The sequence below is a fragment of the Dromiciops gliroides genome, chromosome 1 (assembly GCF_019393635.1).
Source record: "Dromiciops gliroides isolate mDroGli1 chromosome 1, mDroGli1.pri, whole genome shotgun sequence".
Classification (NCBI taxonomy): domain Eukaryota; kingdom Metazoa; phylum Chordata; class Mammalia; order Microbiotheria; family Microbiotheriidae; genus Dromiciops; species Dromiciops gliroides.
In genome coordinates, this window is record NC_057861.1 from 724,569,292 (window position 1) to 724,596,270 (window position 26,979).

At 40.9% G+C, this 26,979-nt stretch overlaps 1 protein-coding gene across 3 annotated transcripts in view; it reads left to right on the forward strand.

Moving 5' to 3' along the window:
- Window positions 1-26,979, forward strand: part of PDZRN3 (PDZ domain containing ring finger 3) — a 291,073-nt gene that overhangs the window by 194,508 nt on the left and 69,586 nt on the right. The window contains exon 1 of one of the 3 annotated variants that reach the window (XM_043978273.1): window positions 3,252-3,272. The exons of 1 other annotated variant lie outside the window; for it this stretch is intronic. Coding sequence is in view for 1 of the 2 variants with exons in the window: in XM_043978272.1 (XP_043834207.1) it covers window positions 22,585-22,653 (69 nt within the window). In the remaining variant the exon portion in view is untranslated. Of the gene's footprint in view, window positions 1-3,251; window positions 3,273-22,548; window positions 22,654-26,979 lie in introns of those variants that run through there. One more of the 3 variants, XM_043978272.1, reaches the window with a different exon arrangement.

Below are 26,979 nucleotides of genomic sequence, written 5' to 3' on the forward strand. Positions count from 1 at the left end.
CTTTCCTGTGTCATTTATCACTGTACAAATGTCAGATCTGAGACAGGATAACATGGATGTTTGACAACTGTCTAATAAATTATGCAGAAGAACAAGTTAAGGACAACCACAACTGACTTTTAAAAAATAAGGCTGGTATGTGGCTCATTCGAGGGTTTTCCATGGAAAATATACAGAGTAATTCAACTAAAGGTTGGTTGAATGAATCAATGAGTGAGAGAGTGAGTGAATGAATGAAGGATTATGGAGCCTGTAAATTAGAATTAACCTTAAAATGAGTCAGGTATGATGAAATGGTTTTGGGAAGGCTTGGGTTCTAGTCTTCACAATTCAGGGAAATCTAATTTAAACAACAAATTCTTTCCCTACTGTTTGTTTTCCCTTTTTAAAAAAGGTTTAGGTGGCACAGTGGATAAAGCACTGGCCCTGGATTCAGGAGGATCTGAGTTCAAATCCAGTCTCAGACACTTGACACTTACTAGCTGTGTGACCCTGGGCAAGTCACTTAACCCTCATTGCCCTGCCCCCCAAAAAAATTGTTCTGTGGCTCCCTAGTACCTCCTGAATGAAAATTAAGCTCTTGGTATTCCAGGTGTTTCCTCCTGTCAACTTATAAATGTGATATTTCCTCTTGTTCCCCTTTGGGACCTCTGTGTACTGGCTCACATGGTTCTACTGTTTCCTAAACGCTCTATCTCAAGAAGAATGTAAGCTGCAGAAGAACAAAGAATGTTGTGTTTTGCTTTTTCAATACGAGCACCAGACACACTAATCCAACTCTTAGAACCTTTGAGCTTCCTTCAGTGTTCAGTGGAAAGCCTTTCCAAATCTCCTCAGTTACGATTTCTCCCTCCTTCTTCAAATCATCTTGTATTTATGTCATGAATCTGTTTTATGTGTTGTACCTCCCACAAGATTTCTAGGTTCAAATCCTGCCTCTGACCCAATCTGGTTGTATGGCATTAGGCAAGTCAGTGTCCAGAGCAACTCTCTAAGACTGGAAAGTGTATAGCAGCTACAGATCTGCATTGGTAGAGAGATTTTTCACAGCAGAAATTCCTTATTACAAGGAAAAAAGTTCTCCTTTCTTCTCCCCTCAAGATAATCTCCACATGATTAATGTAGAAATATGTTTAATGAGTTTGTACATATATTACCTATATCAGCTTGTTGTCTGTCTTGGGGAGGGGAGAGGGAAGGGAAGGTGGAAGAAAAATTTGGAACTAAAAATCTAATGAAAACAAATGTTGAAAATTCAAAAACAAAAACAAAAGATAATCTCCAAAATGGGGAGAGAGGGGTGCTTTTCTTTGTTTTTTTTTCTTTGTATTCTCAGTGTCTAATATATTATCTTATAGCCATGTTTTTGTCATTCAGTTGTTTTTTCAGTCTTGTCTGACTCTGCAACTCTATCTGGGGATTTTCCCAGCAAAGATACTGATGTGGTTTGCTATTTCCTTCTCCAGCTCATTCTGCAGATGAGGAAACGGAGGCAAACTGGGTTAAGTGACTTGTCCAAGGTCACACAGCTAGTAAGCATCTGAGATCAGATTTGAACTCAGGAAGATGAGTCTTCCCGACTCCAAGCCCAGTGTTCTGTGCACTATGGTGCCCCCTAGCTGTCGTGGGCCCATATTGGAAGTGTTGTTGAATTCAATTAGATTGAAATCATTGTTCCAGGTATATGGCAGTATATCAGAGAGGTATATTTTTATCATCAGGTTGACTGTAGCTACTTTAGGGGAAATAACTATGTTCTGTTACCAGTTCAGTGTCCTCTTCATCCCAAACAAAAAAATAGTATCTTACTCTCTAGGTGAAGATTTCATTCTTGACCCCCAAGGCATTCATTTTGATTTACTCCAGGAAAAGTGATGCGTTTGTACTAAGGTAATATTTCTTCTAAAGGTTATATGTAGGATCGAGGCTAACTGGCCCAATTAATAATGCGGAGATTTCATTTTTGCCTCTGATATTAGAGTTGTTTTGTCTTTTCTTCATCTGCCTCTTGCCATAATTATTTCATACAAAACCCTCAAAATCATTCCTTGTCAAATTCCTTGTCAAACAGTCTTACATTCATTTTTCAACCTTTTTAGTGGGGTGTGTGTGTGTGTGTGTGTGTGTGTGTGTGAGAGAGAGAGAGAGAGAGAGAGAGAGAGAGAGAAAGAGAGAGAGAGAGAGAGAGAGAGAGAGAGAGAGAGAGAGAGAGATGATTATCTTTATTTTCTGGATTTACAAGAGAAAAAACCCAGCCAGATACAGAGGAAGTGTGGCACAATGAGTAGATCCCTGGCCTTACGGTCAGGAGAAAAATGGGTTTAAATCCCAATACAAACCTTATTCTTATACAAGGCCTTTAACTTTACTCAGCCCCAGTTTTCTAGTCTATCAGATAGGGGATGATAATGTCCTACCTCAGAAAGTAGTTGTGAAGAAAGTACTTTGTAAATCTTAAAACACTATTAAATGTGAACTACATAATATGAAATATAAATATTCTTCTTCCTGGCTTTTCATTATGTGTTCTATCTGGCCTGTGTCCATGCCACCCAAATTGATCGATAGCTTAAGAAAAGGTAATGCAGTGACATAAACGAGCAGGTGTTCTTTTGAGGGCAAAAATACTTTAACCAAAAAAGCATTCAACCTGGTTTCTGGCCACTCTGCTGCCCTTTGAAACCAATTTTCCATTGGCATTTGTTTCCCATTCACTTAGACTCTTTGGTGACCCTGTTTGGCACATCATTCCACTATGACCAAAGTGACAGAGCCTGGTCTCTGTTGGATTAATCAGTGTGTTCTTTGATCCATAACATATGCTCCCCATAGACATTTCGAGTCAACATTCCCCATTTGTGGTCTTGGCAGTCCATTGTTGTTAACCTGGCTGAGCGACAGTTTATCCATTTGCATCAAAACTCTCCCCCCCCCCAATCTCACACACACACATCCACTCCCAATAACACAAATATTGACGATCCTAATCATTCATTAGTAGTAAAATTTTGAGAGCAATTATCTTTTATTACGCTTGCCCTGAAAGACACCATTAATTACTTCAATGCTTCTGGATTTCTGCCAGTTTCGGTCTTCCCTGAGTCTACTACCAACCTGCCTAAAGAAGTATTTACAGCTCTGAAAAGCATAGAACAAGTTTTCATCTAGCACCCAGTCTGCCACTTTTGTCTCTGGATGGGAGCTGCCAAGAATTACCCCGTCCTTGTATTTGCTCCCAGCTTTGACTTGGCAGGTCAGAAACACCAGTGACGGTAGGTTCTCCCCTCCCCTCCCCTCCCCACCCCAAGTATGTATGTCTTAGGATCAAAAGGTGTGTGGAAATGTGCGACCTTGTAGATTTGTGCATGTGTTCTGTTTGGGTGGTTACTGTTGCTTCATTCCAGGAGATGTAATACAAATTTGGAGAATTAGCATAGAAATAATTACACGTCAGGGGAGAAATGTGTCCTGATTTTCCTAAAGAGTTCGGTGCGCTAGTTCAGACCGAGTTCTGGTTTGCTAAATTGAAAGTATAAAGATGTAGCGCAAAGATAAAGGCCCTTCGAGTGATTCTCCACAGTAAGCCTTTCATCTTTCGTTCATCAGTTTTGATCTGGGCCAGGTGGGGAGTGACCCAATCTCCAGGCTGTCTGATGACTTTCATCAAATTCATTCTCACAGTTAGCAGAAAACATGCCAGAGGTTTGAGTGGTTAAATCCAAGCCAGAATCTGAACTAAAAAAAAACAACAACATGGAACTAAGTCTTCTCCTCCCACTGAAGCATCGCCCATAGAGTTCAAGGATCTGCGTTTCATATTGTGTGTGTGACCTCTCCCCATACACACAGTGGGGAGGTTGCTGGAAGGGGGGTGGGGGGTGAGGGGTAGGGATGAGAACTCACAAAGCTTGGTTCCAGTTGTATTAATGCGCCCATATCAATGTGTAAGTCTCCATCACCTAGTAAGTCCCTAATTGTATTTGGTGAGTACCATCTAGTAAAGATATATTGATATAGAGAAGGTATTATATGAGAGACTTTCTGTCTCCATCAAAGACAGAATAAAGAATTCTGCAATAGATAGTAAAGCATGAAGAACCCAAATTAGACAGTGGGAAAATTTTCTCAACCATGGCTGAATGTTACTGAACCTGGGAACAGGGAATGAAGGAAGGCTTTCATGGGAACTCCTTCTTTGGAGACCTTTCTTAATAAAATGGAAGCAAGAATCCTTAAGGACTTTGCTTTCTGAACTCGTTTGATAGTCTGGGAAAGCCTATGGATCCCTTCTGAGAATACAGTTTTTAAATGTATACAATAAAATACATAGTATTGCCAGGGAAACCAATGATATCAAAATTAAGTTATCAAAATTTTTTTAAAAAGGAAAGAAAGAGGGGGCAGCTAGATGGCACAGTGGTTAAAGCGCTGGCCCTGGATTCAGGAGTACCTGAGTTCAAATCCGGCCTCAGACACTTGAAACTTACTAGCTGTGTGACCCTGGGCAAGTCACTTAACCCCCATTGCCCTGCCAAACAAACAAACAAACAACAAACAAAAAAAAAAAAAAAGGAAAGAAAGAGACAAGTTCACTGAGCCCAGGTTGTTTCCATCCCACTATTCTATGAACCTCAGATTCCTTGAATGGTATATACAGAAGCAACATTTGGGCTTATTCCATATGTTGTTATAGAGGAACTGGGCTCCTCAGAACCATTTATCTGGGATGGTGGCTTTGGTTTCTTTTTAGACCAATTCTCTTTCCCACACACAGACAAAAAATGCAGTCAGGAATCAGGAACTTTCAGACACACCAGACCAACTGGTTTAGTGAGAAGAATCCCATATAAGGTAGTCCTCATTTCTTCTTTTTTTTCTTTTCTTTTTCTTTTTTTTAGTGAGGCAGTTGGGGTTAAGTGACTTGCCCAGGGTCACACAGCTAGTAAGTGTTAAGTGTCTGAGGTCGGATTTGAACTCAGGTCCTCCTCACTCCAGGGCTGGTGCTCTATCCACTGCGCCACCTAGCTGCCCCAGTCCTCATTTATTCTTAAGGTGAGTGTTCTTTTCTAGACCAACCTTTTTTTTTTTTTTCTTTCTTTTCTTTTTTTTTTTTTTTTTTGCAGAAACAGATCTAGATGGCCTGCTATGATGAAATTACCCATTCTGGCCTCCTTTGATTAAATTACACATTCAATTATTTTTGTTTGAAATGAAAAGCTTGATTATGTTACTGAATGTCGTGTAATTTTACATGCTCCCGTTGTTGTATTTAACAACAAGGCCCTGAGTGTGATTAATAATGCGGCAGCTTGTAGAAAGAGGCAAAATAATTATTTTTTCGATATACAAGTCCTCATCATAATTCAGAAATCAATATGCATCCACAGAGAATTTTCTCTAGCAGTGGATTATAGAATTCAGGGTGGCCTGCCCTCGTTTCTTTATGAATGGAAAGCTGTTGAGACTTTGGTTAGGCAGGCAAGTTTGGGGATTTTTTTTTTCTTAAAGACAAATGTTTAACTATAACCACTGGGACCAAAATCATAGCTTCCAATGCCAAACTATGAATATTAATCAGGCACTAGGCCATGGAGTTGCTTGCTGAGTTTGACAGTTTAAAGGATCAGTTAGTTAATTAGAAGATGACATGGCACCTCAGGTCCCAAGGCTCTGTCCTGCCTTCTGTCTCCCCTTTTCATTTTCCTTTTTGACAAGTTAGATTACATCATTACTTGTAGTTTCACTTGTTAGCTGCACCATGAAATGAGAATATTTTAAGCTTTAATTATCCGTGGTTCTTTCCCCCTGTTCTGCTAAAACCTGACTTAAAATGAAATTCAAAAAGAACCGTATAAGAGGCAGGGTTCAAAAACCCATGAAAATCAGCTTGATGGTACCTACCACACTAAACACCACATTTCAGCTAGGAAGAAAAGATTTTTAATAGCACTGAAAACTGGGTTATTCATAGTCATGGTAATTGCTTCTAAATATGAAGGTGCCCTTTCTTGGCTTTTGTAAATCATGCGTGAATCTATTATCAGCTTTTCCATGGTCCTCCGCCTGGTGGATTCTGTGCATTGAGTGGACTGCTAGGTTTCATGAATGTCTGGCATAGATATCTATGTGGTTGAGATCACTCGGATACTTTTTACCAACTGACTTGAATGGATTAGGAATATCGGGTGGCAGAAATGAATTCCAACCTTCACAGAGGAGGGATGTCAAAAAACAAAATTATCCCCCTCTTCTGGGCCTATGAATATCATTGTGGATAGTTGTTTAGGCTAGAGCATGCTCCAGGCATTCCATTCTCTCCTTTAGCTCCCAAATTCTTCAGGCCCTAAAGGTAAGTACTAGGGAATGTGCAAAAGAGGCAGATTTGACTTGATATCCAGAAAAGGCCGTCAGAACTGTCCAAAAGTGGAAAGAGCTTTGTTAGGAGGTAATTGGGGTTCTTCAGGCAGACACCTGGATGCACGTTCATCAGGTCGGGTCCGTTATGCTAGCAATTCCTTTCGAGTACGGTTTGGTACCAAATGGCCCTTTCGATTAGAAGTTTCTCTGATTCTGGGATTTGATGATATCCAACATTATAGGAAAAGGCATTGCTCCTGAAGTATTGAAGTCAAACCAGGAATCATGCCTCTGGGGCCAATTCTAGGGACAAAGAATCCACTACAAATACCTCTCAGAAATCTAGAGTCTATTTCACATAGTGACAGTAAGTGCCTCGAGATAATTCTCACGGTTTCCCCTGCCCTTCTTCTAATTGGTCCATGGTGTGTTGCTGCCGTACCAAGATGCTGCTGAACACAACTTGGTTATCTCTCTTTGGTGTCAGTGAAATAACAGGAAGAGATGTTTTCTTGTTCTTACCCTTCTATGCTACACCTAGGGAGTGTCTCTCATTGTGCTTAACACTGGGCTGAGTAGCCAGTAAATATTAGGTGTGTTTTATTCAGATGTTTTTCAGTTGTATCTGACTCTCAGTAACTTTATTTGGGGTTTTCTTGGCAAAGATACTGGAGGGGTTTGCCATTTCCTTCTCCAGGTCATTTTACAGATGAGGAAACTGAGGCAAACAGGGTTTAGTCATTTGTCCAGGGTAACAGAACTAGTAATTGTCTGAGGCCAGATTTGAATTCAGGAAGATGAGTCTTCCTGATTCCAGGCCTGGCATCCTATCCACTGTATCATCTAGGTTACCTATTAGGCATTCAGAGCTAGATTATTATTATATTGTAATATAATTCTGCCTCAAATACTTGACACTTACTAGCTGTGTGACCCTGGGAAAGTCACAACCCCAATTGCCTCAAACATCGGGGCCATCTCCAGTCATCCTGATGTATATCTTGCCCTGGACCCAAATGGCTCTGAAGGAGAGAGTGAGGCTGGTAACTTTGCACAGCTCTCCCTCACTTAAATCCAATCCAGTGAAAGTCATGATATCACCTTGATGTCATGGTCCTTTTTGAGAACAAAGAACAAACAAAAACAATATTATAGTATGGTGCTGGTAACATTTTGGCCTTAGCACCTTTAAAATTTTTCCTTTTCTTCTTTCATTAATTTTAAATTATTATAATATGTTTTATTCTTATATAACATGAATTTCCAAATATATCCCTCCCCCTTGTCAACATCCAGGAAACCACCCTTTATAACAAAGAAAAGGAAAAATCCCAATCCATTCAGTAAGATTAACCAATGTACCAGCTGGTTCTGACAGTGAATCTAGTATTCCATATCCATGGTTCCCCACCTCTGCAAAGAAGGGGAGAGAGATATTTTCTTCACCGGGGCCAAGTTTTGTCATAATTACACAGCATTCATAGGGTCATAGATGTAGAGTTAAAAAGGACCTCAGAGGTCATGTAGTTCAATCCTCCCTTCATTCTACACATGAAGTAGCTGAGGCCCAGCCAGGGAAGTTAAAGGACATGCCCATACATAAGTTTTGGAGGTTGGATTAGAACTCAGTTCATCTGACTGTAGTTCCTGTCTTCTTTCCACTGGCCCACTTTTCTTTTTCCTTCCATTGACATTCCTTGCAGTCATTGTGCATATTGCTATCCCCAGTTCTTTCTTTATTTTGCATCATTTCATAGAAAGTCTTCTAATTTTTCTCTGATTTCATCATTCTTCTGACACAGCGATATTCCATTATATTCATGTACTACGGTACTGTGGGTATATACTTTGTTTCTAGTTCTTTATTATCATAAGAAGCATGTAGTATTCTCTTTTGATTTAAAATAGCCACAATATTATTTGGGGAAATAACTATTTCAGAGATAGATGGAAATGTAAGTAGAGTATAAACTCATCTTACAAGAGACAAAATTACGGCAGAAAAGACATCACTGACCCAAGCTCACATCAATCACTAATTACAAAGTCAAGAATATATTGGACATACCTATTTATATACCTGCTATCTATCTGTATCTGATAGAATATGAGCTTCTTGAGAGTGGAGACTACTTTGTTTTTGTCTTTGTACCATACCCACCTGGGCACAGATCCTTGTTGATACTTAACAAATGCTGCTTGATCCATCAATAGATTGATTGATTGCAAAGGCCACAAAACTCTTAGTCATGGGCAATGCACAATACTGCTTTTTTGTAAGATATTTTTCTTTTCTTCTTCTTCTTCTTCTTCTTCTTCTTCTTCTTCTTCTTCTTCTTCTTCTTCTTCTTCTTCTTCTTTTTGGTGAGGCAATTGGGGTTAAGTGACTTGCCCAGGGTCACACAGCTGGTAAGTGTTAAGTGTCTGAGGCTGGATTTGAATTCAGGTACTCCTGAATCCAGGGCCAGTGCTTTATCCACTGCACCATCTAGCTGCCCCGTAAGATATTTTTCTAACCAATAATCTCAGTGTTGATTTGAATGAATCAGGAAGACCTCAGTTCAAGTCCCATCTCTGATGCATGGTGGCAGTCTGGTCACTTAACCTCTCAGTGTTCTAGGTATCTCTCTGAGATGGTAAGTTGCAGAACAGGTGCCAATCTTTATTTGTAGAGGGAGTTTCTTTCTATTGGAGTTCCAGAGACCTGTGAAATTACAAGTTCACTCCATGCCCCTTGTTGATTTTAGTGATGGGAATATTAAAAATTATTCATTTAGTACATATTTTTTGATCACCTCCTGAGTGCAAGGCACTGTGTCTTCTAGTGTGGAGAATGAATAAATTTTATTTCATTTATTTGTTTAATTCTTTAATTTGATTGTTTTAATTTAATAAATACATAAAAACTAATATTGTAATACATAAAATAAATAGCAAATAAATATAAATATATATAAATATTTTAAAATAAATAACAAATAAATATACTAATATTGTAATACATATTTTTATGACACCTTACAGTTTATGAAGCACTTCCATACACATTTTATTTGATCCTTCCTATTAGGATTTTTGTGTCCTTGCCCGAGTTGCCCTGGCTATCACCAAGCTACAGACAAGTGAGACATGGTTGTTTTTTAAGGTCTGAAAGAAAGGAGCCAGAGAAGTGGATTGCAATATTGGAGAGATGAGGAAGAAAGTGGAAAAACTAGTAGATCAAGTTGCTGCAGGCTTGGAGATGACATCAAGTTAGAGGAGTTAGTGCTGGAAAGGATGAGGGTCAACTTGTTGCCTTGGTGCCAGGTTATAGAATAGGGAGGATGGATAAAGGGATGGATGAAGTATGAGGAAGAGAGATGGAAGCCAGCCACATCCATCAGATGGCCTCTTCTCTTGATAAAATAGGAGTGGGAGGGGACAGGAGGGAGGTGATAGGCATCAGCAAAATGAGATAGAGCTAGAAGAGCAAGTGTGAGGATTATAGTCAAAAGTCAACAAGATGTGAAGGGTTAGTGAAGAGTAATGGAGTTTAGCTAGCATGGATTCCCAGTGGACCCAGCACTGTTTTTACTTGATCTAGCACCCTACCAAGCAGGAGCCCTTAAGGACTAGACGCTGGCATTTATCTAGACCTAGAGACTGGAAAGGGGGAAAGAGGAGACTCATGAAAGTAACCCTCCAAAAATACATATCAACAGGTGACTTTAATATGATACTTTAAGTTTCCCGAAGCATGTTGTCATCATCTCATCAGAACCTTAAAGTAAGCCTGTAGCACAGGTCCTAGGGGTGCTATTTCCCTGTTCTTACTGGAGAGAAAACAGAGGAACACATACTTTAAGTGACTTTTTGATAGTCTCACAACTAGTAAAATGTCAGAGGGTAACTTTTAAAAAAATCTCCAAATCTAGACCATTTTCCTCTATGCCACTGGTATTACCAGCCTTAGGGTAAGAGATAGCAACTTTGTAGTGAAAATGGGGAAGGAAGGAAGGGAGGGAGGGACAGAGGAGGGGAAGGGAGACAAGAAAGGGAAGGAAGGAAGTTGTATATGACTTTGAATGTGCATTTCTTTCTTTTTTTTTTTTTTTTTGGTTGGGCAGCGAGGGTTAAGTGACTTGCCCAAGGCCACACAGCTAGTAATTGTCAAATGTCTGAGGCTGAATTTGAACTCAGGTCCTCCTGACTCCAGGGCCGGTGCTCTATCTACTGTGCCACCTAGCTGCCCCCGAATGTGCATTTCTTAACTCTTTTCCCTTTTTTTCAAATCATTCAGCAAATTGTGATTTTCCCCTTTCCTACTTATCCACTTATATCCTTATATGCCAGAGAATAGTCTTCCCAACCCCTTTGGGCAGTTCACCTTCAAGATGTTGGGGTTGAGGGGCAGCTAGATAGCGCAGTGGATAGAGCACGGCCCTGGAGTCAGGAGTACCTGAGTTCAAATCCAGCTTCAGACACTAACACTTACTAGCTGTGTGACCCTGGGCAAGTCACTTAACCCCAATTGCCTCACTTTAAAAGAAGAAAAAAAAGATGTTGAATTACTGAAATGTTTGGATGCAATAAATGGATTTTTACACCTTGGTGTCTTTTTGATATTACTGTCTTACTTCAGCAATCCCACTAATATCTGATCTAGCCTATGGGGGGACCATTCAGAATCATTTCAATTTTCCATATCCTGAGGCTATAGCCATAATACCTGAATCCCAGGCTCAGTATAGCTTGTGATCTAGTGTTTTAGTTGCCCATTTATATTAGAGTGGACTTTATTAGCTTGTGGACATGTGTCTATCAGTTTTAAAGATTAAGTAGCCCATCAGTCCTCTCACAGGTCTCTGGTGCACTCAGTCAAACATTAGACTTTCCCAGAGAATGTTGGGAAAAAATTAGCATCATCATTTGCAGAAACATTTTTTTCCTTCGAACCAACCTTTGGTCATGGTGGTATTTACTTATGTGCTCTACAAAGTGCTATTTTATATATAGAAAGTAAATCCAGGGTGTGAGCTTGCTGAGTAATTTCAGACTTTATAGCACATGAACCTTAGAAGGATGAGTGAATTATGAAGCCTCTTTTGCAATGGGTTGGGGGGGGGGTGTTCCAAAACTCTTCCTCTTCTTCCCTGAATCACTTGCTTATCCTGTGAGAAATTTTAAAATACTGAACTAGCATCCTCTTATGTCCCAAGCCATCCATAACTAGCCTATGATTCTCCTGGCCTCCAAATTGTTTCAGATGCATAGGAGTGGTTACCATCTCAACGGTATACAGCACAATGCCAAAAGGAGGCAAATTGGATGTTGGGTATAGGTTGTTTGAACCTAAAGAGTGGCGAGTTTAAAAAATATTGATGAAGTTGTCTCCCTTGAATTAGAAATATTTCATTGATAGCAAATTTTGACTGCTGAGAACAAGACTGTCTTTTTTTTGGGGGGGGGTGATGACAGTTTACATTTATTTCCTTCCTTTCCATTCATACTAGTACATGTCCCTATTACCTCACACTTGGGTTGCTCCAACAGTTGCCTCATTACTCCTCCTAACTCCAGGGTCCCCTCCTCTAATCCATCCTATGGTCTGCTGGCACAATATTTTTCCTTGAACTATTCTTCCTTCACAGGATCAGATATCTAATGAAGCCATCTAGTGGACCACCCTCATTTTATAAATGAGGAAACTGAGCAGCAAGTTAAGTGACTTTCCTAAGGTCACTCACAACGGTAGTAAGCATTATAGAAAGAATTTTGAACTAGATTTTCTGATTACTACACCACTGCTTCTCCCACAATATGTCATTCTGCTTCTCATACTCAGAAACTTTCACCAGCTCCTTGTTTTCTACCACATCCTTGAAATTCAAGGATTATTAGAGTTGGAGTTAGCTTTTAGTCTAGCCCCTCTTTTTATCTTTTGTTTGTTTTCCCATTGCATTTTCTTTTTCAACCAACAAATATTTTCTCTTTTTCCCACCCACCCCCAATTTCAAAGGAAAGAAAAAGTGTACCAAATATGTATAGTCATGCAAATCAAACTCTCACATTGCCCTTGTCCAAAAAATGCATGTTAACCCCTCATTTTATAGAAAAGGAAACTGAAAGCACTGACAAGGGAAGTTAGGTGATAACAACAACAACCATAGTGATAGCTAGCACTGAGGCCTGCTTCCCAGTTTGTGAGACTTTGCCTAGGATCACCATGTCTTGAGCATCCTTGATTCCAGTACTCATCTCACTTGGAGCTCACTCTCTGGTGTGTTCTACCTTCTCAAACACTGCCTGGCCTGTAGATGGGTACCTTCCTCCCCTCCCCAATCCCCTTCCAGCTCTGCTTCTTGTTTTATCTGCCCCTGCTCCTTGAGAATAGAGATAGTCTTGTTCCCAGCAGCATCACTCAATACAGTGCCTGACCTACAGTAAGTGTTGAATAAATGCTTTTTCTGTCTATCTAGCACTTTGTGGTTTATAAAGCACTTGGCATATATTATATTATAAGATCCAACATCCCTGTGAGGTTGGTACTCTTATTATCCTTATTTCACAGATATGGGCACTGGGACTAAGAGAGATTAGTGACTTTTCCAGGGTCACCAATTGAGGAAGGATTTGAACTCAGGCCTTCCTGACTCCAAGCCTGACACACCATCGACTGGGCCATACTAGGTGTTAAAAACACAAAGCAAAGAAGAAGGAAAAATCTTTGCCCAAGGAGCTTATGTGCTAACAGGATAGAAAAGCAGTTAATAAGTCTTCAGATAATTCTTCCATATCTGATCATTCCACACGACTCTGCCTTTCCAATGTAAACATCTCTGCTAAGTCTCTCCATAATTTGGTCTCGCCTTCATTTTTCCACTCACTGCTTCAATGTAGTCAGACTGTCTTCTATCCACAGAATATGTTCATGTCCATGTCTAGACTAGCAATGCAAACAGGATTGAGATCTTTCTTCGTCTCCTTTAGCACCGATATCTACTTCTGCCTGCCTTGATACAGAACCAACCCTGTAACCCCTCTCCCCCAGGGCATGGCCCGTAGCCTTTCAGGGGGAGGGAGGATGCTGTGGAAAATGTGTGGGGAACCTGGTTCTCACACCCCCTCCTGAAATGAGCTCATAGGGAGAGACAGGGTTGGTGAACTTTATCCCCATGTGAACAGAGGAAATAGACCTCTGGGAAAAGAAGAACAGGGAAAATCATTTAGCTAGTTTCTCCCATGATTAGTCTTTTGATGCCTCTCTGTTACCTGTGACATGAAGTCACAGATTATCCTGGGCCTGGCACTAAAGATCCTCCCCTATCTTTTTTTCTTTTTTGCAGGGCAGTGAAGGTTAAGTGACTTGCCCAGGGTCACACAGCTAGTAAGTGTCAAGTGTCTGAGGCTGGATTTGAACTGAGATCCTCCTGAATCCAGGGCCAGTGCTTTATCCACTGCGCCCCCTAGCTGCCCCTGATCCTCCCCTATCTTGCCCCCAACCTGCCTTCCCAGTCATGGCTTCTACAATGCATAACATCATGGGACAGTAGATTGAGCACTGGACTTTGAGTCAGGAAACCTGGGTTCAAATCGAACATCAGAGGCTAACTGTATGACTTTGGCAAACTCCCTTAACATTTCAGCATCTCAGTTTCCTCATCTGTAAGATGAGAGGGTTGGGGCAGCTAGGTGGCACAGTGGATAAAGCACCAGCCCTGGATTCAGGAGGACCTGAGTTCAAATCCAGCCTCAGACACTTGACATTTACTAGCTGTGTGACCCTGGGCAACTCACTTAACCCCCATTGCCCTGCATAAAAACCAAACAAAAACAAAAACAAAAAAAAAGATGAGAGGGTTGGACTATCACTGTCCAGACCAGCTCTAAATCTATGATCTTGATGTGTATTTTGCACTCTAGATAAAGGAGTCCAATCAGTGGTCCCCAAAACAGGCTTGATGTATTTCAACCAACTTGCTTTTATGCATACCATGTGGAAAACCTTCTCCTCTCTACCTATCAAATCCTATTCATCCTTCGTGACTTAGCTGCCACATCCAAGAAATCTTCCTAGATTCATGTAGTCTGCTGTGCGTGCTCCACCTCCTCTATATTCATGATACTTACTTAGCTATCAGCCTTTGTGATATTTCTTGGGCGGTGTCTTAGGACAGTTATTTAACTCTGGTAGTGTTCAACTTCAGTCTGCTTGTGTTTTGTCTTACCAAATGGAATGAGGGCAAATACCCAGTGTCTCGTACTTCCACACTTTATTCCCTGATCAAAAGTGTAGCACAGCATGTTACACAAAGCAGGTTTAGAGTTGGAAGATAGCTCCCTTAGGAATCATCTAATCCAAGGGTTTGTGTAATGGCCCCTTTGGCAGAATCTGGTGGACCCTTTCTACAGGTAATGTTTAAATGCATAAAACAAAATACATAGGATTATGAAGGAAACCAATTACAATAAAAGGCAATTATCAAAATATTTTTTAAAATAAGTCATGAACCACAGTTTCAGAACCCTTGGTCTCATCCCACCCATTTGTTCTGTAGATGATGTAAACATTAGCTTCCAAAGAAATAGCAGTAAGGAGCAAAGTAGGCTTTGAAACTTGAACTGTCTGCTCTGAAGGCAGGGGGCTGCAACAAATGACTGGTGTGGCCTCTTTTCATTCACATTGAGCATGCCTCTGTCTCTTCCACTTACCACTTATGTGACCCAAAGGAGACCACTTACCCTCTCTAGTTAGTCCTCAAGCTTCCCCAGGACAAATGAGAGGGAGGAGGCGGGGATAGCTGGCCTACAACCTTCCTTCTAACTTTCAGCTCTCTCAACCAGTTGAGTCACTGGAGACTTTAAAGGATGCACAACTCCTACAGATGTTGTTCTCTCTCTTCCCAAGGACTCTCTGGCTCTACCTTTCCTTTTTTAATTAACGAATTCCTTCTCTTGTCATTCTTCAGTTTTGTCTGTTATGCCAAGTGCACAGACCTGACCATTAGAACTAATCCCTAGATGTTTTTGATAGAACTGAAGACTAAAAGTTTCTGTGCCTGAAGCCCAGGAGTTTCTGTTTGTGGGGTGAAAGACTAGAGCATTGTTCATTGCTCCTGCATTGTCTAAATGGGACCTGACCTGTGTTGCATTAGTAACTTTTAACAGACAGACATACATTGGTGTGAGGTTGATTTGATATTTTCCCAAACTAGCCAGGCAGCATGGGCACAAAAGACCAAACTGACAGAAGAACAATTCAAATTTTCATGACATTGATGTATTATGTTTCCATTTAATCTTTTGTTCAACAAACTGATTGTTTAATCCAGCAAATATTTATTTAGCATCTCTTGTGTGCAAGATATTATGTAGTCTTCTTAATGAGGTTCATTGTGGACACTTCTAAGTGCTGAGAAGTTAATCCATTAATCAAATACCCAGTGTTTATCAAATACACACTACCCTTGGGATACTATACTAAATGCTGTGGCTACAAAGTCAGAAATGAAATAATCCCTACCTTCAGGGGAGTTATAGTCTATCAGGGGAGACCACATAGAAATCTATAACTATAAATAAAATAAATATAAGGGAATTTCATGGCAGTGAAGACACTAGCTTCTGTGGGAATTTAAAAAAGGGTTCATGTAGGAGATGGTGCTGGAAGGCACTTATAAAGGAAACTTGGTATTCAAAAAGAATCCCAAGAAATGTGATGGGAGTCCATTCCAGGCATGGTGGACATCATGTGCGAGGGAGTTTTCCTGGCAGCCATAATGATTTTGTATTGTGTCTTCCTACACTCACCTACACCTCTCCAATCCCAGTGCTAGAGAAGGATCATTTTAAATAATCCCCTTCAGGACAGAGCCTGTGAGATGAAGTCCATTTGAAAAATCACATTGCCATTAGCTATGCTGTCCCCCATGCCCAGAAGTTCCTCCATTCTGACCTCCACTCCCCAGAATCCCTCACTTCCTTCGAGGGTCAATTTAGTGCCACCTCCTAAAGGAATAAAGGAAGCCTTTTCTGAATGCCTGGATCTGAGTGTTCTATCCCTCATCAAAAATATCTGTTTAAATATTGAACCCCCTGCCCCCAAGAGAAGACCATAAACTCCTTGAGGGTAGGAACCATTTTCCATTTTATCTTTGTATTTCCGGCCTAACCCAGCAGCTAGTATATGGATACACATAAATGCTTGTTTGGATTGGATAGGAGCAACTGGCTTATAGGCAGGGTTGTAATAGAAAGATCCTAACATTCTAGTACATTTAATTATTGGTCACTGCCAGCGTTCGCTATATTATATCAGATATATTTTTCATGGTCAGCCGAGCAAGGTTCGAAAATTGATAAAACTACGCCTTTGTGCTGTTAAAATGGCAGAGATGATCACCGGGCCACAAGCTCTCCATCAGCTCACCACTTAACTTGATGCCTTTACATTCTCTAATTTGTCCCTTCTCTCCAAATTCCATCAGGTGGAAACTGCCAGTGAATAATTCTGCTCATCAAGCAGAGTTTCTCTGGGCTCATTCAGGTCTGGGCGGGATTCTGGGCTGCCCTATTGTGCAGAAAGTGTTCAAACAAATGCAACAGCCCTCTGGTTTTGCAAAGGATGATTTGGGCTCCTGAGCATCCATCTTGAGCTTGGAGAGCCATTCAGTGCCTCAAAGTGACTATTACCTTTTTAAAGCCACTGGTCATTTTTTTGTGCCCTGACACTGTTGAAGGCTTTTTTTGTATTTACTGGGTTAATGTGGTTTTCTGCTGCAATCTACTCCCTCATCCTTCTTTACTTATAGCCCCTTGTGTAGTCTTCAGGACCCAGTGGCTATTACATAAATACTATTAACTGACTGTGGAAAAGTCACCTTGTCCGAGATGTGGGTTATTAAAAAGACTAAGTTATTGAAACATTATCCTCAATAAATTGTTGTCTGGGTTCTTTGAGTTGGGTATGGAAGGTTTTAAGGCTCTTTGTTCCTCTAACTCATGCCAGAAGCACTCCTGGTTTCTTTCCCCGGGTTAACAGTTATTATCATCATCATCAGTATTAACAAGGATGACAATAATAATACAAAGAAGGTTAACACTCCCCCTCTGATAGAAGGGTCTCAACATGGAAGGATTCAGATTGATGGACCCCTCTCCTTCCTGAACAGGTGTAAGGTATGAGTCTGAACAAGGTGCCAAACTAGCCCCTCCATGGGAGTTTTGTCCTGTACTCTCATGTCTTCTGAGACATGCAATGTCGGTTGAAGGAGATCTCTTCTTCTGACTTCCCCTGTACTCTTCTCCTCTTCCCTGTGTTGGCAAGGATTAATGGACCTAGCATCTTTCACCATCTCTAATATCTTATGAGGCTCTACGAAGAGCAGAATAGAGGAATGTAATGAGTCGTGGGATAGAGTATGCAAAACAACAAAAAAAACTAATAAAGGATGCTATTTCCAGGACATGCATAGTCAACAAAATCTACTAACTGAAAGCAGAGCATTCTCTACTTAGTGAGTAAAGCAACCTACCTACAGACAGGTGTGTGCCCACACTAGGGGCAGGCAGTGTGGCCTGGTAAAAAAGAGGGCTATGCTAGAAATCAGGAGAAACCTGGGTTCAAATTCGATCAGTCGTTTTTATTAGTTGTGTGACTGTGAACAAGCTTTGCAAGATTCCATTTTTCATCTGTAAAGTGGAGACTAATAAAAACTCCATCTTTTAGGGTTGCTCTAAAAAATCAAATGAGATGATATAAATATAGCCTTTAGGAAGGAAGACTTGAATCTATAGAAGCCAGCTCTTATTTTTATCATTTAAAAAATCATCCCTAGTAGTGTTAGAACTTTGAAAGCCCAAATCCTGAAGGTTCCTCCTGATAATGTCACCTCACCCCACCTCTGTATATCCGTAAATCAGGGATCTGTGATTTTGTTGATGTGGGAACTCCCTCAGTGGATACAGATTGCCAACATATCTTCGAGCATTGCCTGAAGTTCAGAAAGATTGTGGCCTGCCTGTAGTCACACAGCCCATACTGGAAGCAGGATTTTAATGTAAGTCTTCCAAGTCCAGCACCCTATCCACTGCCTCTTTGTCCTTTCTACACCTACACTCAGTGCAATTCAGCAAACACATGGCTTCTCATGGGTCTCTCAGCATCTCTACTTTCTACGGTTTTTGTTTTGCTTTTTTTCCCTAAGTTCCATGAAAGCAAGCAGGGATGGTGTCTGTTTGATCATCCAGAGCACCCCATACATTAGGAAACACTTTCCAGTGATGACGGTATACAATTACTTCCCCAGGAAAACAAATGTTGAGCTCCTTGTTAAATACAATGTAAGCTTTTTTCAAGGATGGTAGTTTTTCATTTTCCTGGGATGACTGTTATCTCAGAAATAGCTCTATCTATTACAAGTAACTCCCTGCCACTCAGCGCTCCCCTCTTGCCCTTAACAGAGACACTTTGACTGGGGTGATTGAACCCTCTAATATATTTCACTGAATAAGGCATACCTTACTCTTTCCTATGGCATACCTTACTTTACACCTTAAACTATTGTGTGTGAATTGATGTTTTGTAAACCTAATCATATTCTGAATTCATTAGGAGAGTACACTATATTGAAGAACAAGTCCTATCCAACAAGCATTTATTAATCAATCACCAAGCATTCGACTTTATTACAAAGCATGGCCCTCTGGATAAAGGAGGCAGGGGGATATATTTGGAAATGAAGGTAATATAAAAACAAATTATATCAATCAAATTGGTTCAAAGTTTAAAAAAAAAAACAAGCATTTTGGGACAGCTAGGTTGCACAGTGGATAAAGCACCAGCCCTGGATTCAGGAGGACCTGAGTTCAAATCTGGATTCAGACACTTGACACTTACTGGCTGTGTGACCCTGGGCAAGTCACTTAACCCTCATTGCCCTGCCCCCCCCAAAAAAGAAACAAGCATTTTTTAAGGTCCAGGCACTGTGCTAGCCACTAAGGGAACAAACACAGAAATTAATCAGTCTTTGCCTCAAGGAGCTTATATTCTATCCTAGAAAACAACATATATACAATGTGTACAAAATACACACAAGGTAACTTCAGGGATGAAGAGGCAATAGCATCTTGAGAGATCAGGAAAGATCTCATATAGGAAGTTGTATTTATGCTGAGCTTTGAAAGAAACTAGGGTCCCTCTAGGTGAGGAATGTTGGCACATGCCTGTAATCCTTCCTACAGGAGGAGGCCGAAACTGGTGGATCATTTAAATTTGTGGATTCTAAGCTGTAAGAGGACCAAAGCCACTTGGAAGTCTGCACTAATATTGAGGATGATCCTCTGGGAACTTCCCAAGGAGGAGCAAGCCAGCCCAGGTTGGAAAAATGGAACAGGTTAAAGCTTACATAGCATTAGAATTGGACCTGTGAGTGACTGCTTAGCGTCCAGCCTAAGTGAGATAGAGACCTAGTCAGTCAAGGTGAGAGACAGAGTGTGGGGGGGAAGGGACAGGGAGAGGAGACAGAGAGGAAGAGAGGGGAGAGAGAGAAGAGAAAGAGGAGGAGAGAGATGGAGAGAGATGAAGAAATGGGAAGAGAAAGGAAGAGGAGAGAGATGGAGAGTGGAAGAGAGAATAAGGGGAAGAAAGAGAGAGAGGTGAAGATATGGGAAGAGGAGGGAGGGCGAGAGAGGAAAAGAAAGGGGCAAGAGGGAGAGGGCATATCCAAACTAAGGACTCTAAAGGTCAGGGGTGAAGAGGGGAGTACATTCCAAGCGTGGCATGTTCAAAGGCACAGAGATGAAAGATGAGGATGTTGTGTGTGAGTATCAGCAGGAAAAAGACTAAGCTTGGTTGACCTCTAGAATGTAGAAAGGGCATTATGTATCAGAAGCCTAGAATGTAGGCTGGAGCCAAATTTTCCTTCAGCTCCTACTATTTGCTAAACCCTGGATTTTTAAAAAAGACAAAAAACCAAAAGAGTCCCTGCCCTCCACGAGCTTACATTCTGCAGATGCTCAATAAGGATAAGGAAAAAAACTACTGTGAAAATTAACAGTCAGACATTTTTTGGAGGGGTTGGCAGGGGAGGGAGCAGAGGGAAGGGAAGGAAAGGGAAGGGAAGGGAAGAGAAGGGAAAGATGAATGATGAAACGAAACAGGCTTTTGAAAAATCACAAAACTTGACACATTTGTTTGGGACTGGTACCTCCTGCACACTGTAAAATCAGCAAAGGAATTCAGACATAAAAATACTTAAAGACGGGTGTACTGCCCTAGTATTCTGCTTACTCAGACAGAGACACATGGTGGCAGGGTGTGCCTTTGCTCACACACAGAGGGCTTTGGCACCATGGGCAGAGAACAGGTTCTTACCTTGTCCTGTTACTCAGTCCCTTCAAATGTCTGCATTTCTCTCCCTACCCTTGCAGAGTTAAAAATGATTGTGTGTTGGGGCAGCTAGGTGGTACAGTGGATAAAGCACTGGCCCTGGATTCAAGAGGACCCGAGTTCAAATGTGGCCTCACAGACTTGACACTTACTAGCTGTTGACCCTGGTCAAGTCACTTAACCCTTGTTGCCCTACAAAAAAAGAAGAACAGATTGTGTATTTCAGGAGGTTCTAGAGAAAGTCAAGGAATTCCGAATTATAATGGAGTTTATTAAACCAAGGCCTTTTGACTCATTTTCTGTATCAGTCAAGAGGACTAATCACCTCTGCTAGTTCAGAGCCCCCAAAAGAATTTTGTAGAGATACATTTAATAATATTTATACTGTACTTTGAGCATGGATGGGGGGAGGTATTGTTATTCAACCTCCCTGAGGCCTCACTTCTTCAAAGACAGTTAAACCTTTACTAGATGAAAGGAAAGACTATGGAATTAATTGATAGAATTTTAAATATAAATCACTGTAGTTAAGAAATTCCCTCATGACCTTCAAGTAGCAAGGTAAATTCTAAATAACTGGAGTTTGAGTAAAGGCCACCAACCTTACCCAATAGGGAACTGTGTCCAGAGGACATAGAGTGGACACATCCTCATAGAGCAAGGTCCCTCAGACTCATGCCACAACTGCCTATTTGTTTGAATTGCATTGTCTTGGAACTTCCTGTCTTCCTCAAACACAACACAGTGAAAGGTGAGATCTGTCACAGCTGAGCATAGTCAGTTTTTAAAGGGAAAGAGGTATCTGGATGCTCATCAGTTCAAGTAGAGGATATCTAATACAAATTTATCGGGCCAATTAGCCTAATGAGATGAACCCTGAAGAATTCACAGTATCCATAAATCTGAAGGGGAAAAAAAATCACACACAGCCGACAGCTTCAATTATTTCCAGTTAGCTTGACAGATCTATAATAAATAACTTTTCATCCTTTTGAGATGGAAGCATACTTAATAATCACTTTCTTGTACCCCTTTTCTCAATACTCTTTCTTTTTCCTAAGGAAACTAAACAGCACTGGAGACCTTGGTTATTATGTACCTCTAACTACAGGAGGAAAATGCATTTCTCAATTAAGGAAATAATAATTTTATTTGCATGTAAAATGGTGTTTGTGCAGCTTTGTTTAAAAAAAAACACTGCCATTTGTATTCTTCCCAAGAAGAGTTCATTTCCATATAACCAGTTTATGTGACATAGTTATCTACAGCATTAAATACATTTTATATCATCAGACTTTTTAACAATATATTTTAAAAATGTATTTCTATTTAGCTTAAACGTGTTAGGAATCATCCTAAGGGACTGTGTGAAAATGTAGTCGTTTATTTGTAATTGCCAGAAAATGGTTTACAAAATTGTTAGTGGCTTTTATTGCATGCGCCCTGCTCCTGGAGCACTTGCTTGTTAATTAGAGAAATTTCAACTGTCATAGTCGGCAATTATAGCTTCTGTATCATTGTCTGTTATGAATAGTCAATGAGGTCTGATTAATATGCATGAGCAGCAGTATATAGGGTGTGCATTGGACCACAAGCCAGCAGCATTACTACAGCGGTAGAGGGAGTGTTGTGGACTCCGAGGGAAGGAGGGAGGAGGAGGGAGGGAAGGAAAGAAGCATTGAGGAGAAAGAGGTAGCAGCTTCCCCAGCCCTCAGTGCAGTCAATGCCAGCGTGAGCTGCTCCCGTTGACTCACCTGGGCGTTCCAAAGGATATCTTCTCCATGAGTGCTAAGTAGCTGGGGCTGCCTCTGTGGGAGCTGGTGAATAGAGAAGTGGCTTTCCTTGCCGATCCTCTAAACATGGGATGCAGCTTGTGCAGTCTGCAGAAGCAAGAAGAGCAGTACAAATTACTGTATGAAGTTTGTCAGGTAACCAATGGGATTTTGCTGCTGAAAAGATACAGGTTCTCAGCCAGCTAGCACGGTGGGAATAGGATGCCTTCTGGAAGTGGAATTTGGAAAAGTGTTTGCAGGCAGGGAAAGGCAGAGTTTTAGCATCTCTGAATTTCATGCATATGTTGCCTGTTTACTCTCTTTTGTGATTAATTTTCCACATGCACCAAGATGGTTCATTTTGACTAGCTAAATGTATGTTGACGTGTAATTAAAGCAAGGTCTGGTCCCAAAGCCGCTCACCACAGACATTTCTCCCCGTGCGTGTTAAGTACCATGTCTGGAGGAAGGGTCATAGCTTGGTCATGCACTCTTTGAACAAGTTGGAGGAGACGCGTCTAATGATTGATGCCTGGGAGGTTTTTGTCTCTGTTTACAAATAGTTTTAAGGGATTTCTTTCAGGAGAGCACGGGACATCTTCATTCTTTCAGCAACTTCTCTGGATGGGACATGTGGTTCAGATTTATGTTTCACACATTGAAATGTCCCTGCCTCCAGCCTATCCAAAACAAGGAGAAAGGGACTTGAATTTGGCTGGGGATGTTCCAAGCTATTAGCTGCTTGCTTTCAGTTTAACGAGGGAAAAATTGAAAGATAGAGTGAAAGAAAGCAAAGTATGAAAAACTAAATGTTAAAAAACTATATTGTAAACTGGCTTTTGTTAGGGGGGGATCAGATTTAACAGCTGCCACCCCTCAAATTCTAGTGAGGCTGGCTCTGATATTGTTAATTTAACATGAATTTTGTAGGTGATTAGGGGCTTTAATTGTCCTGACTACATAAAGTTTTTCTTCAGTTAAGTAAAAAAGTTGTTCTTACATTGAAATACCTTTGGGAAAGGAGGGGAAGGAAGAAAAGAAATATGAGTATTAAGATTGCTAGAACAAGTAAAAGACAAGGTGATTTTTTTTTCTTTTAGTGAATTAGACAATGACTGCTATTTTAGTATTTACACTTTTAAAAATCCAGAGATCTCAAGTGTGAATTGCTTAGAGAGGATTTCCCTAACAGGCTGGTTTAGAGTTGCCATTTTTCTCTTTGCCAGCAGAGGGCGATTACCATCACAAAAAAACCCAGGACAAAGTACTGGGACCTTTGTGTATTTGCATCCTATCACAGGCTCCCGCACTGTGGCAAATTTGACAAGGAGACTCTTATTTGGGGCAAAGTGCATAAAGATGTTGGAAGCCAGATTTAAGTTGGGGGGGGGGTGGTCGCTTTCCTTTGCCCCACCTTTTATTGTTTCGTGTGCCCAGACATACATTCCCTCCAGTACCTTTTGTTTTGTGTTTTTGTTGGTTACAGTCATACACCAAAGGACCCCATTGTAAAATAGTCCTCATGAGTTTTACAACAAGGTCATTTCTGAGGAGACCACGTTCTCTTGGACTTAAGTGATCTCAGAAAACTGGCTCTAATTCAGCCTCCAGTAGTGATCTGTTCACATCAATTCTGCTTTATCATCAGGCACTGCCTGTCATAATAGTTAGCTCTTGTCCCTGCCAAGTTTCCATTCAGTCTGAGCTGGAGGGCTCTTAATGAGTCGCACATTCAAGAAGTGAAATGAGAACAAACAGAAACCATCCTTTAAGCCAGGTAATAGAGGGGTTTCCATTGGAGAAGTGAGCAGCAGAATATGGAAATCAACACCTGTTTTGCACAAAGCATTTCCTTTAGCTCCCTCTTCCTATTTCCCCTCCTCTAGACGATGAAAATATCATTTCGTACTCATGGTACTAGGTTGTATAATTATCTCGAGAGACCATAATGGTACCTATGCTAAATCAGTTTTTCTCTGATAGATTAATCTATCTGATTTGGCAAAATCTTAATTCCTAAATAAATGAGTAAATTTCATTAGATTTTATTTATTTCTTACTTTTTTTACAACATGAAATTATGTGGAAATATTTTGGGCCAAAACACCACACAATGAATTTTGATAAATGACTCCCATCTGGCCTACACTTTGTCAGCAATTTGGGAAGCCATGCAAATGCACTTTCAGGAAAATGAAAGCTACTTTTCAGGCTACTCTTAGGCTTGTAGGATCATCAATCACAGAGCCAGAGCTGCAAGGGACCTCAGACACCACCTAACACACTTTTATTTTATACGTGAAGAGATTGAGGCCCAGTTAGCTTAAGTTACTTCTCCAATATCCCAGTAGTAAAAGTCAGAAGCAAGATTTGAACCCAGATCTTTATAGGTCCCAATGGAATAAATCACCTCCCTCCTGTCTTCATAGAACTTAGACTCTTGGGAATTCCCAAAGCATTGGCCCCCATTAATAATTCCACTTTCCCCATTATCCCTCAAAGCTTTATGACAGCTAAGAAATTAAGGCTTCCACAAACACCAGTTCCGGAAGGCCCAGTTGCCTAGCTCAATAAGTCTTCAGAACTGAAACATGAAGAAAATCAAATATTCCCAGGCTCAGAGTTTATCCCTTCCTCATCTAAAGGTAATTCAAAGAGATGCTCTTCATTAGGGTCCTTGGCATTCTGCCTACAATTTCTTTGGGGTGTGTGTGTGTGTGTGTGTGTGTGTGTGTGTGTGTGTGTGTGTGTGTGTGTGTGTGTGTAGGGGGGATTTCTGTGAGCCTAATGACACAGAACAATGATTGGGCCTCTTGTCACTCACACACCTTATTGCACCTTTAATCACATCATAAAAAAAAGAAAAAACAGATTAAGGGACCTAATCATTAGAGTGCAGTGACTAGCTTTGATGCGCCTTGGGTGCTAGTCAGCATGACGGTAGAGGCTTTGCCCTCTGCAATACCCAGTTATTTCTCCTCAGTGTTTTCAGTACCGGACAGTAATTTAGTATCTCAATCACGTCCATTCTTTGTGCATCTGCAGGAACTACAACCTGCTGGAGAGTTCTTCTCTGGGCAGGCACCCCAGATCAGTGTAGAGCCAGTGTTTTTAGTTTCATTTTTCATTACCGACGTTTAAGTTGACAGTTGTTCTCTACCTTGGGGGATGTGCCCTGGGGTCCCCAGGTTATTTTTCAAGACTCAGGAGCATCATTAAAGGAAGAACAGATGGAGAAAGGATGGAGCTGCTTAGAGGTTATCTGGGGTGCATCTTCTTCTTGTATAAATTAATTGAGAAAGAAGATCAAATGGCTGAGGGGGTTGGAAAGGGGATAGGGAGCCTTTTCACCACCTGGTCACCTTCACTGCATGATCTCTGGCTGTAACTCAACTAAGGCTGGTAGGGACTGAAACTCATCATTAAGCACCTGCTGTTCAGTGGAAGGTATGAACTGACTTGGTGGTCTTCAATGTTTTCCTTTGTATGGCAGCCCCCTGGCTTAGGTGTTACTGCCTGATGACCCTATTTGCAGGAAGGGGCTTAAGTGATCAGATTCAATTAACCCCAGATGCTATCCTCCCAAAACAAGGTGGGAGAGGCTCACCCTTAAGTGTAAAACCGATAAAGAGGGAACTGAGTCTGGGATACCATTCCTTCTGTGTCCCTATGGAAACAATCCTCTGAAATTATTTTTTGAGTAGAGAGTGGAAGAGAGAAGAGAGGGAAGAAGGAATATTGCTGTTTAAAGTATAGCTTTTGGGGCAGCTAGATGGTGCAGTGGATAGAGCACTGGCCCTGGATTCAGGAGTACCTGAGTTCAAATTCAGCCTCAGACACTTACCACTTACTAGCTGTGTGACCCTGGGCAAGTCACTTAACCCCAATTGCCTCACAAAACAAAACAAAACAAAAAAAAAGTATAGCTTTTATTCAAATAAAACATTAGCTAATTATTGATCCAGCATGCCAGCTAGAGAAACAAAGGTCTGCCAAATATTAACAATAACAGCAGTTAACATAGTGCTTTTTTTTGCTTTTTTTTTTTTTTTGCTGGGCAATGGGTAACTTGCCCAGAGTCACACAGCTAGTAAGTGTCAAGTGTCTGAGGCCAGATTTGAACTCAGGTCCTCCTGAATCCAGGGCCAGTGCTTTATCCACTGTGCCACCTAGCTACCCCCAACATAGTGCTTTAAGATTCATGATATGCACTGCATATATTAGCAATTCGAATGTGAGCTCCCTGAAGGCAGGAACCATGTTTTTATCTTTCTTAGTATCCCCAGTGCTTAGCATTGTGCCTGGTATACAGTAGGTGCTTGATTGTTGATTGATTCAATTCACTTAATCCTAACCATAACCCTGCAGAAGTAAATCCTCCAAATAGGCTTATGTCCATTTTAAAGAGGAGGAAACTGAGTCTGGGAGGGGTCAACTTGATTTCCTAGTATCAGAAAGCTAGCTGATGTCTAAGGCAGAATC